The following is a 19,344-nucleotide window of genomic DNA, read 5'->3' as shown; positions in this document are numbered from 1 at the left end:
TCTAGTTCAGTTCTAGTTCAGTTCTAGTTCAGTTCTAGTTCAGTTCTAGTTCAGTTCTAGTTCAGTTCTAGTTCAGTTCTAGTTCAGTTCTAGTTCAGTTCTAGTTCAGTTCTAGTTCAGTTCTAGTTCAGTTCTAGTTCAGTTCTAGTTCAGTTCTAGTTCAGTTCTAGTTCAGTTCTAGTTCAGTTCTAGTTCAGTTCTAGTTCAGTTCTAGTTCAGTTCTAGTTCAGTTCTAGTTCAGTTCTAGTTCAGTTCTAGTTCAGTTCTAGTTCAGTTCTAGTTCAGTTCTAGTTCAGTTCTAGTTCAGTTCTAGTTCAGTTCTAGTTCAGTTCTAGTTCAGTTCTAGTTCAGTTCTAGTTCAGTTCTAGTTCAGTTCTAGTTCAGTTCTAGTTCAGTTCTAGTTCAGTTCTAGTTCAGTTCTAGTTCAGTTCTAGTTCAGTTCTAGTTCAGTTCTAGTTCAGTTCTAGTTCAGTTCTAGTTCAGTTGTAGTTCAGTTGTAGTTCAGTTCTAGTTCAGTTCTAGTTCAGTTCTAGTTCAGTTCTAGTTCAGTTCTAGTTCAGTTCTAGTTCAGTTCTAGTTCAGTTCTAGTTCTAGTTCAGTTCTAGTTCAGTTCTAGTTCAGTTCTAGTTCAGTTCTAGTTCAGTTCTAGTTCAGTTCTAGTTCAGTTCTAGTTCAGTTCTAGTTCAGTTCTAGTTCAGTTCTAGTTCAGTTCTAGTTCAGTTCTAGTTCAGTTCTAGTTCAGTTCTAGTTCAGTTCTAGTTCAGTTCTAGTTCAGTTCTAGTTCAGTTCTAGTTCAGTTCTAGTTCAGTTCTAGTTCAGTTCTAGTTCAGTTCTAGTTCAGTTCTAGTTCAGTTCTAGTTCAGTTCTAGTTCAGTTCTAGTTCAGTTCTAGTTCAGTTCTAGTTCAGTTCTAGTTCAGTTCTAGTTCAGTTCTAGTTCAGTTCTAGTTCAGTTCTAGTTCAGTTCTAGTTCAGTTCTAGTTCAGTTCTAGTTCAGTTCTAGTTCAGTTCTAGTTCAGTTCTAGTTCAGTTCTAGTTCAGTTCTAGTTCAGTTCTAGTTCAGTTCTAGTTCAGTTCTAGTTCACGGTAAACACTGTGGATTAAACTTAAATAGCGTCCCTTCAACTTGTTATTTACCATTCCCAAAATCAATATGCAAATTTCTAAAATTTAATTGAAATCCATTAGAAATTTTCTTTGATTTCTAAAGTTGGTTTCTTTTGTTAAATAAACATGTTTAAGCACAAATCTGAGGCAAAAGAAACACACGCACTTTTTTAAATTTATAGGGTTGTATTAACTAACTACTAAGTTAATGCCATTTACAGGGATGTATTATTATTTTAAACAGCTCCAGCAGTCATACCTTTTTGTCCTTGTTTATTTTTCTATACAAAAAAGTAAAATGAGAGCAAAAAAAAAATAAAATAAAACAACAAGTCATTAAAATACGGTCAACTTATTTTTGAAGTACTTTGGTAGAGAAGTACTTGTGTTTAAGTTCGTTTTAAGTAAATTTTGTGGTTAAACTTTGCAAAATGAAATTTAATTAAGAGACTTTCAAACACTTAATATTAAGTGGAATTTATGTTTGTAAGAGTGTGTGTTTGTGTATCTGTGTTTATGGTACCGTTATATTACTTTATGGTCGGATATCCTTGTAGACATTTAAATTTGAAAACAAGTGCGTATGTACGCCATACGTGTGTATATTTAAGGTTTATTATATAAAACCATATTGAATTAAAAGTGATTGCAAGTGAAATTGAAATATTGAGGTTTATATGGGCAAAATGAATTTCTGGTTCAGTTTGATTATGAGGAGTAGAAGGGGATTTAAATTGATAGATAACAGTTTGACATATACATGAGTGAAAGGTTTACCACTTGCCACAACTCATAAGTTGGATATTCGAACCAAAGACAGCAGTTGGTATATAGTGATAATTTATGTACTAAAATTCCAAAGAAATGAAACCAAAAGAAACACTGACCTAAACTATAGCAGAACTAGAAGAGAACTAGAACAGAACTAGAACAGAACTAGAGCAGAACTAGAACAGAACTAGAACAGAACTAGAACAGAACTAGAACAGAACTAGAACAGAACTAGAACAGAACTAGAACAGAACTAGAACAGAACTAGAACAGAACTAGAACAGAACTAGAACAGAACTAGAACAGAACTAGAACAGAACTAGAACAGAACTAGAACAGAACTAGAACAGAACTAGAACAGAACTAGAACAGAACTAGAACAGAACTAGAACAGAACTAGAACAGAACTAGAACAGAACTAGAACAGAACTAGAACAGAACTAGAACAGAACTAGAACAGAACTAGAACAGAACTAGAACAGAACTAGAACAGAACTAGAACAGAACTAGAACAGAACTAGAACAGAACTAGAACAGAACTAGAACAGAACTAGAACAGAACTAGAACAGAACTAGAACAGAACTAGAACAGAACTAGAACAGAACTAGAACAGAACTAGAACAGAACTAGAACAGAACTAGAACAGAACTAGAACAGAACTAGAACAGAACTAGAACAGAACTAGAACAGAACTAGAACAGAACTAGAACAGAACTAGAACAGAACTAGAACAGAACTAGAACAGAACTAGAACAGAACTAGAACAGAACTAGAACAGAACTAGAACAGAACTAGAACAGAACTAGAACAGAACTAGAACAGAACTAGAACAGAACTAGAACAGAACTAGAACAGAACTAGAACAGAACTAGAACAGAACTAGAACAGAACTAGAACAGAACTAGAACAGAACTAGAACAGAACTAGAACAGAACTAGAACAGAACTAGAACAGAACTAGAACAGAACTAGAACAGAACTAGAACAGAACTAGAACAGAACTAGAACAGAACTAGAACAGAACTAGAACAGAACTAGAACAGAACTAGAACAGAACTAGAACAGAACTAGAACAGAACTAGAACAGAACTAGAACAGAACTAGAACAGAACTAGAACAGAACTAGAACAGAACTAGAACAGAACTAGAACAGAACTAGAACAGAACTAGAACAGAACTAGAACTAGAACAGAACTAGAACAGAACTAGAACAGAACTAGAACAGAACTAGAACAGAACTAGAACAGAACTAGAACAGAACTAGAACAGAACTAGAACAGAACTAGAACAGAACTAGAACAGAACTAGAACAGAACTAGAACAGAACTAGAACAGAACTAGAACAGAACTAGAACAGAACTAGAACAGAACTAGAACAGAACTAGAACAGAACTAGAACAGAACTAGAACAGAACTAGAACAGAACTAGAACAGAACTAGAACAGAACTAGAACAGAACTAGAACAGAACTAGAACAGAACTAGAACAGAACTAGAACAGAACTAGAACAGAACTAGAACAGAACTAGAACAGAACTAGAACAGAACTAGAACAGAACTAGAACAGAACTAGAACAGAACTAGAACAGAACTAGAACAGAACTAGAACAGAACTAGAACAGAACTAGAACAGAACTAGAACAGAACTAGAACAGAACTAGAACAGAACTAGAACAGAACTAGAACAGAACTAGAACAGAACTAGAACAGAACTAGAACAGAACTAGAACAGAACTAGAACAGAACTAGAACAGAACTAGAACAGAACTAGAACAGAACTAGAACAGAACTAGAACAGAACTAGAACAGAACTAGAACAGAACTAGAACTAGAACTAGAACTAGAACTAGAACTAGAACAGAACTAGAACAGAACTAGAACAGAACTAGAACAGAACAAGAACAGAACTAGAACAGAACTAGAACAGAACTAGAACAGAACTAGAACAGAACTAGAACAGAACTAGAACAGAACTAGAACAGAACTAGAAAAGAACTAGAACAGAACTAGAACAGAACTAGAACAGAACTAGAACAGAACTAGAACAGAACTAGAACAGAACTAGAACAGAACTAGAACAGAACTAGAACAGAACTAGAACAGAACTAGAACAGAACTAGAACAGAACTAGAACAGAACTAGAACAGAACTAGAACTAGAACTAGAACAGAACTAGAACAGAACTAGAACAGAACTAGAACAGAACTAGAACAGAACTAGAACAGAACTAGAACAGAACTAGAACAGAACTAGAACAGAACTAGAACAGAACTAGAACAGAACTAGAACAGAACTAGAACAGAACTAGAACAGAACTAGAACAGAACTAGAACAGAACTAGAACAGAACTAGAACAGAACTAGAACAGAACTAGAACAGAACTAGAACAGAACTAGAACAGAACTAGAACAGAACTAGAACAGAACTAGAACAGAACTAGAACAGAACTAGAACAGAACTAGAACAGAACTAGAACAGAACTAGAACAGAACTAGAACAGAACTAGAACAGAACTAGAACAGAACTAGAACAGAACTAGAACAGAACTAGAACAGAACTAGAACAGAACTAGAACAGAACTAGAACAGAACTAGAACAGAACTAGAACAGAACTAGAACAGAACTAGAACAGAACTAGAACAGAACTAGAACAGAACTAGAACAGAACTAGAACAGAACAGAACTAGAACAGAACAGAACTTTAACTGGAACCTGAACTTTTTATAAGTTCACCAATAATTTAAGTATTTCTTATGTAGCTATTATTACTTTACTAATCAATCCAATGTCATCAGAATCCTTACTAAATACTTTCTGTAAAAAAAAATTCACAATTACCAACCTTCATTTGTTTGAATATATTTTTAGCTATTGCAAAAAGCCACAGTATTTCAATGAATTCAAACAATGTTGTATAAGTAAATGTGTGTTGCTAGCATGTTGCAAGTACGTTGTATGTATTTAATTAATGGGAAAATTGAAATTTATAAATGTTCCACATACATATTAAATAACTGTACGCAAGGACGGATGTGGGAACAGGCTGTTGTTGGGTTTTGGTCTATTTGTATATGAGTTTGTTTGTAAATTTACTTATAGAATATTCACATGACGTATGTGGTATGCCTTTAGCATAGTGGCTAATTAACAACGTTAGTCAAATTGAAATTCAATGCGGTGCAATGTACAACAACACTTTTTACCATAGTTACAAAACCAAAAATGAATTAATTATGTATTTATGTATTGTTGCTTTTAGCTAGTTTATTTTTTTTTTATTTTGTGTAAGTTAGGAGGATCCTGGAATAGCTAAATATATTTGATGTTAATAAATTGGAACAACTAAAATAACTAGAGTAAATGAAGTTTAAATTTAAAAGACAATGAATGCTAACAAATCTCGCTGCTTTAAGTAGTGTTAGCTTTCATTTTCCCTTTTATTAACTCAGATGTAATGATTTCCTGTCGTATTTGGCCTTTTAAGCCAAATTGATACTTGTTAATCTCTGTTTGATATCATTTAATGTGTACCAGCACAAACTAATGCTGGCTGTCTAACAGCATGCCATCGAAAATTAAACCCGAAATAAGCGCCAAAGACTAACCACAAAACAGTTAAAATGTAAACTTAATACTGGGTTATTGTGTTTTGAGGGTTAAGCGCAAGTAGCCACAGCTGGGTTAAAGCGACCTGGAATCTGAGTTGGAGAAATTTTTAGGTGCACAATTTTGTAGCAGAAACAAATATAAGGAGACAAATTTAATGGCTGTATTTTATTGATTTGAGACAGTATCAAGGACCTTTTTAAAGGAAAAAACCAAACTGTTTGTAATTCTAAATTTAAGTCTCAACAAAACTAACGTAACTTAAAAACAAATTCTAAATTAAACTGCAAAATACAGAGAGAAATGCATAAAACACATTTAATAAAATAAAGTTTTTCGTGCAACAAAAATTAAAATTAAAACTAAAGAAAAATATTCACAAAACACCACGAAAATATCTTTATGAAAGTTAAAAACTAAATAAAGTGAAAATGTTGTTCACATCAATTTCAGTGGTTGTTTGTTGGTCGTTGCTTTAAATCTAGTTTTCCCTTATTAATATTTTTTTAATTTCCTTGATGACTGCAAACTTATTAAAAACTTCAAGTGGAACAATTTAATGCCAACTAAACTATAGACATTTCTAGGTACAATGTTCTTTTTTCTTTCCTACTTTCAATTGGTTTCTTTTAATAAAAAAAAAATAAGTAAATAATAGCCAGGTTTATGGTTTTGAAAGCAACTACAGAGCAGTAAATTTCTTTAAAGGTTTGTTTTAAAGTAAACATTTTCCTACATTTGCTTTTAATCAAATGTTGTTCAGTGTATTTAGTTATTATAATTACTAAACAACAATTACCTGTAGTTTATATTTTCTTTCTGTATGACTATTTACTTTAAAAAAAAAATAGAGAAAATAAAATAAAACAAATGGAAGTTTTTCCTGGAAAGTTACCACTACAAAAAAAAGTTTCTCCATGTTTTTGCTGTCGCAAATAAAAAAGAATTTCCAAGTTTAAAAAAAGAACTCTGTTGGCTTTTTTTTATTTTAAGTTAACATATATATTTAAATGTTGAAATTTATGTATAATAGAGTACAACTAATTTACTAATATCGTGGTTAAAAAGGAATATTTTCTTCTGAAATAATGTTTTTTGTTAAAAATTCTAATTTTTAAAAAAGAAACAATTGCAACAATTGGTGCACAAGTTTGTCAATTTATGTGCCACAACCACATAGTGAAAACATATTGATTGTGACAACCTAATTTGTTGTCAATCGAATGACTCACTTTTCATATCCAAACTTTTCAGATGGAGTGACAAATTTGTGGTTTTTTCAATCGTAATTAACTGAACAAATCAACATTCCGAAGCTTACACACATAATTGATCTCATCATTATATCCGCTATAGTCAAACATAGGTTGCTATTAAAAATCGAGAAAATCGACCTACAAATGGCTGAGATATAAGTCAAAAACCGCGACTATAGTGATTTGTTCATCTAATTTGTTTCCCCCAAAATAAAGTTTTTTAAATTAAGATTTTTTTTAATCCACAAACACTGTTTTTTACTTGAATTATTTTCACCAAATTTTGTTTCCACAAATATTTTTTTTCACCAAAAATTTTTCGTAATATTTCTCTTAAAGTAAACTTGATTCGGCACAGCTATAGTTCCTAATCCACTTTACGATCCGAGTAATGAAGTAATGGATGAAATTAGTAGAGTGGTATAAAAAGGCAAATAATGCACGCACAGACAAAAATATAGTTGTGCATATTTACTGTAACCATTTCAACATTGTTACAAGTTTTTTAACAATATTATAGTTACAGTAACTATTTACATGATTGTGGTAATCATAATATGATTAATTTACGATTATGATATCCATAAGCCGATAGCAACAAATATGGTAAGTCCTTCATCATATAAATGGTTGTCACAAACATATACTTGTTTACTGTAACCATATATATGGTTGATACAATCATGTGAATCGTAAATTAACCATATTATGGTTACCACAATCATGTAAATAGTTACTGTGAAAATAGTATTGTATAGTATTGAAATGGTTACAGTAAACTGTAAAAATGTAATGCACAACTATATTTACTAGCATAACCCGGTGCACTTCGCTACCCCTAGCCTAGTAAAATTTAAAAAATATGAATGGATTTCTGATAAAACATAACTACGTACAATGGTATGAAAATAACACATACAACATATTGTGGATCTCTCAATTACAGTTCAATTGATATTCTAAAATAACTAACTAATTTGGTATGGGAGATACCACTCAACTCCACTGCTCTGATCCCACCCATTTTTTAATCTTTTCTGTAAATATCAAGCTTTAACTTTCCTTTATAAGAGAGAGGTCATTCCTACTAAGCCGATCATGCCTAGCTAAACTTCGAACAGCGATCAGGAATAAATTCGTTTTTGGCTATGGCAGAATGGCAATAAATTAATTGATACAGAGTTTAAATTCTTTTAGGATTATAGTTCTCCAGATATTAAAATTAATTATTTACTTGGTGTCACGTCCACTAATGCACTCCCGACCATTTTATGTAAAATGGTAAGAGAGCTATGCGGACAAAGTTTGAAGAACCTTGCAATTATTACATTGTATGAGAGGTGACTCACCTCCTTTTCCGACATCTCCCATTTTGGTTCCCCAGATATTCGAAATCAATATTTACTCTGTATGGGAGATGCTAAGCCTTCTAATCTAATTCCGTCTATATTCAGCTTAACTCCGCACAGTAATAAGAAATTAATTCGTGAAAAGTTTAAACACTTTTACAATCATAGTTCTCCAGATATTTTAAATTAAATATTTACTTTGTATTGGGTGTGCCACGCCCACTATTTCAATTCCGAAAATTTTCAGTGTAACTATGCAAAATCATAAAAGAGCTATTTAGATAAAATTTTGAAAATCTTGCAATTAGTTCACAAAATATTTAGAAATAAAAATTTATTTCCATGCATTGCTTTGTTTACTTTTTAGCTTAAGATTCACATGTACACGTTTTTGCATATGTGTTAGACACATCTTTAAACGCTTTAACTCCTAAAAAAACTGAACTGATTTCAATAAAATATACATTCTGCACAACTGTGAATAAATAACTTTAAAATGGTGTATTTTTCGCTCAAATTGAATGTATAATGTGAGCGTAAAAGGGGTCTAAAGAAATCGACTTGCCTATTAATATTATGATACCCTACACCACCATAGTGGGGAGGGTATTACGCGTTTGTGCAAATGTGTGTAACGCCCAAAAATATTGGCCACCTTAAAGTATACCGATCGAATTAGAATCACTTTTTGAGTCGATTAAACGATGTCCGTCCGTCCGTCTGGCTGCCTGTCCATGTAAACCTTGTGCGCAGAGTACAGTTCGCAATTTTGAAGATATTTCAATAATATTTGCCCCAAGGACGAAGCCTATTGAAACTGACTGAAATCGGTCGATTATTTCACCTAGCCCCCATACAAATGTCCTCTCAAAATTGGACTTTATCGGTCATAAATGTTTAATTTATAAATGTATCTCCACAAATTGCGCTCCAAATAAGTTTTATATATACAAAATTCATGTCACCAAATTTTGTTAAGATCGGTCCATAATTGGTCATAGCCCCTATATAAGGCCCACTTCCGAAAATCACTCAAAAATATAAATTATTGAAATTTTAAAATAAAAATGATTTTGCTCTTAGTTCTTCTTTTTTTTATACCCTACACCACCATAGTGGGGAGGGTATTATGCGTTTGTGCAGATGTTTGTAACGCCCAAAAATATTAGTCTAACACCCACCTTAAAGTATACCGATCGACTTAGAATCACTTTCTGAGTCGATTAAGCGATGTCCGTCCGTCCGTCTGTCTGGTCGGCTGGCTGGCTGGCTGGCTGGCTGGCTGTCCATGTAAACCTTGTGCGCAGAGTACAGGTCGCAATTTTGAAGATATTTCGACCAAGCCTATTGAAACTGGCTGAAATCGGTTCACTATTTCACCTAGTCCCCATACAAATGTCCTCCCGAAATTGGACTTTATCGGTCATAAATGTTTAATTTATATATGTATCTCCACAAATTCCGCTCCAAATAAGTTTTATATACACAAAATTCATGTCACCAAATTTTGTTACGATCGGTCCATAATTAGTCATAGCTCCCATATAGACCCGCTTCCGAAAATCACTTTAACGTGCATAAATCGCTTAAAAATGTTGGTAAATACACAAAATTCAACATAGTTAACTTTAATATAGACATAAATCACACGACCTAATTTCATGGTGATCGGTCCATAATTGGTCATAGCCCTCATATAACCCCACTTCCGAAAATCACTCAAAAATATAAATTAAAGAAATTTTAAAAGAAAAATGTTTTTGCTCTTTTACTTAGTGTACACTAACACCCACCTTAAAGTATACCGATCGACTTAGAATCATTTTCTGAGTCGATTAAACGATGTCCGTCCGTCTGTCCGTCTGGTTGGCTGGCTGGCTGTCCATGTAAACCTTGTGGGCAGAGTACAGGTTGCAATTTTGAAGATATTTCGATCAAATTTGGTACATATTATTTTTTCGACCCAAGGACCAAGCCTATTGAAACTGGCTGAAATCGGTTCATTATTTCACCTAGCCCCCATACAAATGTCCCCTCGAAATTGGACTTTATCGGTCATAAACGTTTAATTTATCTATGTATCTACACAAATTTCGCTCCAAATAAGTTTTATATATACAAAATTCATGTCACCAAATTTTGTTACGATCGGTCCATAATTAGTCATAGCTCCCATATAGACCCGTTTCCGAAAATCACTTTAACGTGCATAAATCGCTTAAAAATGTTGGTACACACACAAAATTCAATATACTTAACTTTAATATAGACATAAATCACACGACCCAATTTCATGGTGATCCGTCCATAATTGGTCATAGCCCCCATATAAAGCCCACTTCCGAAAATCACTCAAAAATATAAATTATTGAAATTTTAAAAGAAAAATTTTTTTTGCTGTTTTACTTAGTTCTTACTTGTTTTTTTAAAATTGATGAAAATAAGGCTACCAATTAAAATAAGTATAATTTAAATGTTTAACGACCAGTTGCGCGATATCGAGCAAACGCTTTTGTTAGATTTATACGAGAAAGAAAACATATTTGGGTTTCATTAATTTCATGTCTATGCGAGCGAAGTTCTCAATGAAAATTTGCAAGAAACCGTAAACTGAAATCAATGCTAAATGTTCAACTCTGTGAACGCATATGTCCAAATCAGTTTTCTGCTGTATTCTTTTCGACAAACCTTAAACTAGATTAATGAAATTTTCGACTTTATGTGACAAAATTTCTTTAATTTTTCTTTTCGTTTGAGATCGGGAAACAGGCTATAAATATCTTTTAAATGATTACCTCCCTAATACACATACTAAATGCATAACATAAAAATAGAAAATTATAAATAAACTTCGTTTGAAAGAACTGCAAGTAAGTACTTGTAATGTTTTACAAGTATTTGAAGTATGCAATTTGTAAATAGTTCTCAGAAGACAAATGAAATACTCTTAAACAAAGTAAGTAAATAGGAAAGCAAGTTTCTCAAGAAATTATGATAGAGATTTCAAACATAGAAATGGGAAAATTTTAAAATATTTTTCTAAAAATTCAATGTAAAACAGTGGTCGGCATAAAGGGAACATGGAATATAGATATTTTATGCTCTAATCATTGTGATTTTTAATAAACTTTATGAATATCGTTGATATTAATGATATTTAAAGCTAAAAAAAAACGATTACGGTCTGCATGGTTGATTTACGTGCCGACCACTGGTATAAAATTAGCACTGGCACATTACAGTTTATTAAAAGTTTTTTGGATAACTTACCTTTTGAAACTCCTAAACTTTTGCTCATTAAATCTATTAAAGTATCATGTAGCAAAATGTTGTCCTTTTCAATTAACATTGACTTTTAATTTTTACTCATTCAGGTATTTGGTTTCCTTCACATTATGTATGTGTGTATTAATAAAACCTTAATACCTGTTTTAATATTAATAACAATGTGTCATTTTTTGTGACACATGTGCAGGCATGCGTAACGCAATACAATAAGATGATTTAAGGAATAGCTGCTGGTATTCATTAAAATTTCCTTCTTTTTTTTCGTATTTTACTCTATTATTTAGTTTTGATAATTTGACATGACTATTGCGACACATACAGAGACACACTTACCAGCTATTCAGCCAGCCCAACCACTGACTGACTGAATGACATCCCCAAAGTGTTTGAATGACAAAATACTGAAAATCTAGCACGTGTTTGAGTTTATCTGTAAAACGTGCCCAAATGTATCCCAACACGAAATGCTGTAACTCTACTAGTAAGGCAAAAGGACATTAGCAAATATCAAATGGCAACAGGAGACGACTCTAACTAAAGCTGAAATTGTTTGTGAACGGGGGGTGAATGTGTGTGATGTGGTGCGGTTTGTTGCATTCACATAAACGCTTAATTGAATGCAATTTCATTATTGAATGAAAATAATTCCAATGTTCGCTGTAATAGTTGTAAGTTAAGTTAGAAGGGGAAATTTGTAACAAAATTACCTTTATCTATACAAATACGCCTGTATTGTCTTGTGTTTTTTTTTTTAGTTTCTGCCATTATTTTTCCATTCTCTGTTACACTCATGACTGACCTTAAGCTTAAATTGAATATGTCTTTTTTTTTGTTGATGCAAGACTGCATGGAAGACGTGACCATATTGAAGGGGTCATTATGGAATTTAGAGAGCACTATGGGGCTGAAATGCTCAAAGAAGCTGTTTGAAGTTTGGAAACTATAGAAAATCCTAATAATTTGGTCATAGATCATGATATATATTCTATTTAAAATGTTTAATTAAGAAAACATGCGGACAAAGACTTCTTGCCAGAAAAGCTTATACAAACTCACTCATTATAAATTTTAACCCGAAAAGCTTTTCCCCCAAAAACCTTTCACGTCTAAACGAATTTTGGTCTTGTCAGTAACAAGAACCTACTCGTATTTCCAATTATCACAAATTGTTTGAAAATTCCATTTAAGAATTCCATACAAATTTTAAAATAATTTCTTTTCTCTCACCATTTTTATACGCTTGTGCAGATGTTTGTAACGCCCAAAAATATTAGTCTAACACCCACCTTAAAGTATACCGATCGACTTAGAATCACTTTCTGAGTCGATTAAGAACAGAACTAGAACAGAACTAGAACAGAACTAGAACAGAACTAGAACAGAACTAGAACAGAACTAGAACAGAACTAGAACAGAACTAGAACAGAACTAGAACAGAACTAGAACAGAACTAGAACAGAACTAGAACAGAACTAGAACAGAACTAGAACAGAACTAGAACAGAACTAGAACAGAACTAGAACAGAACTAGAACAGAACTAGAACAGAACTAGAACAGAACTAGAACAGAACTAGAACAGAACTAGAACAGAACTAGAACAGAACTAGAACAGAACTAGAACAGAACTAGAACAGAACTAGAACAGAACTAGAACAGAACTAGAACAGAACTAGAACAGAACTAGAACAGAACTAGAACAGAACTAGAACAGAACTAGAACAGAACTAGAACAGAACTAGAACAGAACTAGAACAGAACTAGAACAGAACTAGAACAGAACTAGAACAGAACTAGAACAGAACTAGAACAGAACTAGAACAGAACTAGAACAATAGTGGGGAGGATATTATGCGCTTGTGCAGATGTTTGTAACGCCCAAAAATATTAGTCTAACACCCACCTTAAAGTATACCGATCGACTTAGAATCACTTTCTGAGTCGATTAAGCGATGTCCGTCCGTCCGTCCGTCTGGTTGGCTGGCTGGCTGTCCATGTAAACCTTGTGCGCAGAGTACAGGTCGCAATTTTGAAGATATTTCGATCAAATTTGGTACATATTATTTTTTCGGCTCAAGGACTAAGCCTATTGAAACTGGCTGAAATCGGTCCACTATTTCACCTAGCCCCCATACGAATGTCCTCCCGAAATTGGACTTTATCGGTCATAAATGTTTAATTTATATATGTATCTCCACAAATTCCGCTCCAAATAAGTTTTATATACACAAAATTCATGTCACCAAATTTTGTTACGATCGGTCCATAATTAGTCATAGCTCCCATATAGACCCGCATCCGAAAATCACTTTAACGTGCATAAATCGCTTAAAAATGTTGGTAAACACACAAAATTCAACATAGTTAACTTTAATATAGACATAAATCACATGACCTAATTTCATGGTGATCGGTCCATAATTGGTCATAGCCCCCATATAACCCCACTTCCGAAAATCACTCAAAAATATAAATTATTGAAATTTTAAAAGAAAAATTTTTTTGCTCTTTTACTTAGTGTAGTGTATTATATGGTCGGGCTTGACCGACCATACTTTCTTACTTGTTTTTATTAAAAAAAACTTTCAAAATCTTTTCTCATAAATAAATTTAAAAAAAAACAAGTAAGAAAGTATGGTCGGTCAAGCACGACCATACACTAAGTGAAAGAGCAAAAAAATTTTTCTTTTAAAATTTCAATAATTTATATTTTTGAGTGATTTTCGGAAGTGGGCCTTGTATGGGGGCTATGACCAATTATGGAACGATCACCATGAAATTAGGTCGTGTGATTTGTGTCTATATGAAAGTTTACTATGTTGAATTTTGTGAGTATACCAACATTTTTAAGCGATTTATGCACGTTAAAGTGATTTTCGGAAGCGGGTCTATATGGGAGCTATGACTAATTATGGACCGATCGTAACAAAATTTGCTCACATGAATTTTGTATATACAAAACTTATTTGGAGCGCAATTTGTGGAGATACATTTATAAATTAAACATTTATGAGCGATAAAGTCCAATTTCGGAAGGACATTTGTATGGGGGCTAGGTGAAACAATAGACCGATTTCAGCCAGTTTCAATAGACTTGGTCCTTGGGCCGAAAAAATAATATGTACTAAATTTGATCGAAATATCTTAAAAATTGCGACCTGTACTCTGCGCACAAGGTTTACATGGACAGCCAGCCAGCCGACCAGACGGACGGACGGACATCGTTTAATCGACTCAGAAAGTGATTCTAAGTCGCTCGGTATACCTTAAGGTGGGTGTTAGACTAATATTTTTGGGCGTTACAAACATCTACACAAACGCATAATACCCTCCCCACTATGGTGGTGTAGGGTATAATTAAATTTATATAATTTTGAAGAAAAATTTTTGTTTTCAACAAAAATAAGCCTTTTTTGACAAATAAAATTGTTCATCAAAAAACTTTTGGAATCAATAAAGCTCATCTCCAAATGAAAACTTCTAAGTTATAACTAAACAAAATTTTCACTTAAATCTAACTTTTTAGTAAAATCAACATTTTTTAACACAGATAATTTGTTCTCAAATAAAACTTTTTCACTTTTAAAAATAAAGCTTTTTTCCAAAAGCGTTATTTAAGCGTAAATAATATTTTCACAAAATCTTTTTTCATAAATAAAGCCTTTTAAAATTTTTTTAGTGAGAAAAGCTCACACTAGAACTAGAGCTTTTTCATTAAACAAATTTTTCACCAAAAAACTAAGAAACTTTTTCCTCAGAAAAGCTATATTCAACTTTTTTCAACATAATTTAGCCATAAAACTAAAAAGCGTTTGAATGCTTTTATCTCTAAAGAAAGCTTTTGCTACAAACTTTTCAATAATATCTCCCTTTTTAATCTTACTTTTTATACCCTTCGCCATGAGTGGCAAAGGTATATACATTTGACATTCTGTTTTTAATTTCTAGATTTTTCATTTGCAACCCCACAAAGTATATATATTCTGGATCGTTATAAATAGCGAAGTCGATATAGCCTTGTCCGTCTGTCCGTCTGTATATTGAAATCAACTTTCCGTAGCCCCCAAATAACTTACAAACATGATTGATACATCAATATGTATGGAATTCTTCCCGATTTAAAAAAAATAAATTGGTATATTAAAATAAACTTCATATATTGATACATCAATATATCGGGAATTCTACCGGCTCGGTTGCGATTTAAAATCGAGAAAATCGACCCACAAATGACTGAAAATTAGGATAACCTCGATTTTTGGCCAATTTTTTATCTATATCTGGATTACTAAAGGCCTGTTTCACGATGTCGAAAGTAAAATGACGAGCACAAATTTGTATGAAAACTATTCGAAAGAATTTTAAAAACTGAGGCCCGTTTTCTCAATGTATCGACAAACTGTCTGTTACTAAATGTCGACAGAAATTTATTAGGCCGATAAACTGTCCGTTAAAAATTTTGGTTTTCTCAATATTCCGACAAAAAACATTATTTTTAGATTTCAATACCTCTCAAAATAGATGTGATAGTTGGGAACTCTGCCTTCAAGTGACATGTTTACGTAAATCAGCTGTTTAATATGGCCATCGACAGCCAAAATCTTTTGAAAAATTCATTATCCTGCATGTCTGCCAGGTAGTTAAGCCTAGCATGATAAACTCTTTCAGCATTCACTTGGAATGCTGAATGCTGAATGCTCAAATTAATGTTAATTCCTCTATTAAAATTTTTTGTATAAAATCTATTTAATTTCGTTTACAAAAACACAAACAAACTATGAACAGCAGTCAGCTGATTGAATTGAATTTATCTGTACGATAAATAAATAATTGGCAGATGAGGTCGGGTTAGCTTTGCGACAGAATACAAGAAAGTGAGACATTGAGAAACCCAAATTTATTTAATCTGTAGTTTTTCTTTGGGAAAAAAGATAATCACCTAATAAGAAGACGGCTGAGTGTTTTTCATACAAATTTTTTCGACTCATTTTTCTTTCGACATCGTGAAACAGGCAGTAAGTCATTAATATGGATATCTAATGATAGATATTTCGAAGTCCATTGCAACCATGTGTATAAGGCTATAGCAATTTGGACCAAAATTGGTCTAAATCGGAAAAAAAAATTTTTAACCAAAATTTTTTTTTTTACAAAAAATTTTTTTTGTCATAAATTTTTTCACTAATTAATTTAAAATTTTTGTTTTTTTTTTTAAATAAAAAAAAAAATTGGAAAAAAAATTTCCAAAATAAGTTCCAAAATTTTAAGCTTTTTTCATAAAACATAGCTTTTTTATAAAAAAAATATATAGTTTTTTTTTTAAAACGAATAGTTGTTTTTATAAAAAATTGATTTAATTTTCTCACAACAAAATTGTTCGTAAAAAACCATTTGCAGCAAAACATATTATTCCCAAGAAAGGATAATCGTAATGCTTTTAACCAAAAAATGTAAAGTTTTTTCACAAAAAATTCATAAAAAAGCTTTTTCATACAAAAAATACTTTGCTGCCAAAAAAAGCTTACTAAAAATTATTTAGAAAATATTTTTAAATCAATTAGGACCAAGCACGCATACATCGATATTGGAGTTTGTAATAAACAGCTTTGAAAGCTCTTTTTTTTAAGTACATCGCTTGTTTGCAAAATAAACAGCAAGCACTGTTGTCTGATTGCTTGTTGTACTCTTGTCGGTGTGAAAGAACAAAAGCTGTTTTGTAAAAGTTCGCGCATTGTGCATATGAGCTTTAAAGCTATGAATAAAACTTACCAAAAAAAACCTTTTTCATAGCATAAGCTTTTTCACAATAAAAAAAGCTTATTTCACAAAAAGAACTTTTATTATAAAAAAATCACTAGAAAAGCTTTTTATCAAAAAATTATTTTTGAAAAAAACGTTTTTCTTAAAAAAAAACGACAGTTGTAGACCATAGTGCCTTACAAATATGTAATAGTTCAAAATGAAACATAAATATCCTTGTCACCCCATAATATTCGCATTCATGCCAGTACATCTTTATACCCAGTTGTTTTATATTATTAACTAACGTTTTTGTGTGTGTTTTTGTTATTGCACATAATTTTACAAAATCATTTTACCATTCTCATCCAAAATTTCTTCTTGTAGTTTTCATTTATGGCTGCTACATTTTGCACTAAACTATTCAATAGCAACAAAATGCTGCTGTACATCATCAATATTGTTGCAGACGCAGCACTGCATTCTTGGCCATTGCATTTTCGAGGGCAAACGGAAATTAAGGCATTATTGTGAATCACTGAATCAACTATTTTCATTTTATCCTGTTTTGCGAAATTTTTTCGTTTTATTTTTTGAATTTTCTATACAATTTTTGCCAATCATTGATTTTGTTGTTCAATTTTAATGATTTTGTTGCTGCCGTTAGTTGCTCACTCGCGCTGTATTTTTCGCATTGTATTTCAGTTTGGAAATTTTTGTATAGATGTTGTTGCAACAATTTGAGGGATGTTTTTGTTTTCGTTATTAAGCCATTGGTCTTTTTTTCCACTTGCAATTGATTGATTCGTTGTGGTTATTAAGTGCAGTAGCAGCTCTAGATGTGTCAAAAAGGAGGGCGGGTGTGCGAAGGTATTATGGAAGCAGGGATGGGCATAATATTAATGTTGTGTTGCATCAACCAACTAAATAACTTGCTATATTTTTCTATAATACTGCCAGCAAACAAAAACCATTTATTACCAATTTATTGGACTTCTCTGTAATCCCAGCACTTACACTTGAATGCACTTAAATGCTTTGGCTGTGATTTCGTTTCTGTTGTTGTAGTAGCTGGTCAGTCTAGGGCTTTTTAGGGGTTTGATTGCATTAGAATGAGCAACTTACCCACCACCCAGGCATCATCATCAGCATTACTTTCAGTTTTATTTGGTAGGGTGGCAAGACAGAGATTGCTGGTTGTGTGGGCGGGTGGGTTAATGGCCAAATAGGCCTTGTGCCTCGGCTGTTATGGGGAAGCTGGGCTTTTATTGTTTACTGAATTGCTTAACTAATTGTTGTTTATTCTTAAATATTATTGAAAGTTTTTGAAGGCATCATATACAAAAACATACAAAACAACAGCTTCTACACAATTTAGAAGGGAAAATTATGTAGCTAAAACGATTAAATTGATTTGTTAAAGGCGATTAAAAGCAATTGTTTGTCTAGGGATTAAAATCAAATAACAGAAAGGGAATTTGTACAAATTTCTTAAATATTATACAACATTTAATATATTTTCTTATTTCTTTTATCTTTACAGGTAAGCTTGGCATTATATAAATCACTAATTTAAGGTAAAATAAAATGATTATAAATTCTTTATTGTAGTTAAAACAATTGCCCATAGAGGGCCTTAGCTTTGGGCGGGTTTTGGTGTATATGTTATAAACCTATTGAAACCGTCCAAAACTGAGGCCTTATATGCTGCTGCACAAATCATCATATTATAACAATTTATTATTTTTAAATAACTAAAATAAATATTAATTTAAATTATTGTTTTTATTAGAAAACAAAAAATGTTTTGTCTAAATATCTATAGTATTGTTTATGTTTAGATAATTTAACTAACACAAAAAAATAATAATTAATTAATTCTAACAAATGTCCCGCATTTATATTTGCCAAATGTCATAAACTATACACAGGATGTTATAAATATTAAACATACTTAAATTATTAGAATTTTATTGCTATTTTTTAAAAAAAGTTTAATATTTGAAATGCCCTACATTGGGCAACTAGAACAGAACTAGAGCAGAACTAGAACAGAACTAGAACAGAACTAGAACAGAACTAGAGCAGAACTAGAACAGAACTAGAACAGAACTAGAACAGAACTAGAACAGAACTAGAACAGAACTAGAACAGAACTAGAACAGAACTAGAACAGAACTAGAACAGAACTAGAACAGAACTAGAACAGAACTAGAACAGAACTAGAACAGAA

General features: G+C 32.2%; 1 protein-coding gene across 1 annotated transcript in view; it reads left to right on the top strand.

The window, feature by feature from the left end:
* The window catches only part of LOC135955897 (ecdysone-induced protein 74EF), a 474,814-nt gene extending 456,093 nt beyond the window's left edge, over nucleotides 1–18,721 (top strand). The window contains exon 4 of the mRNA XM_065506301.1: nucleotides 18,655–18,721. Within this exon, the coding sequence (XP_065362373.1) occupies nucleotides 18,655–18,674 (20 nt within the window). The 3' untranslated portion in view covers nucleotides 18,675–18,721. The remainder of the gene's footprint in view (nucleotides 1–18,654) is intronic.
* The last annotated feature ends 623 nt before the right edge of the window (nucleotides 18,722–19,344 follow it).

Source organism: Calliphora vicina, chromosome 3, assembly GCF_958450345.1.
Source record: "Calliphora vicina chromosome 3, idCalVici1.1, whole genome shotgun sequence".
Taxonomy (NCBI): domain Eukaryota; kingdom Metazoa; phylum Arthropoda; class Insecta; order Diptera; family Calliphoridae; genus Calliphora; species Calliphora vicina.
The sequence above is the reverse complement of the archived record's forward strand: the minus strand, read 5'-3'. Positions and strand labels throughout refer to the sequence as shown.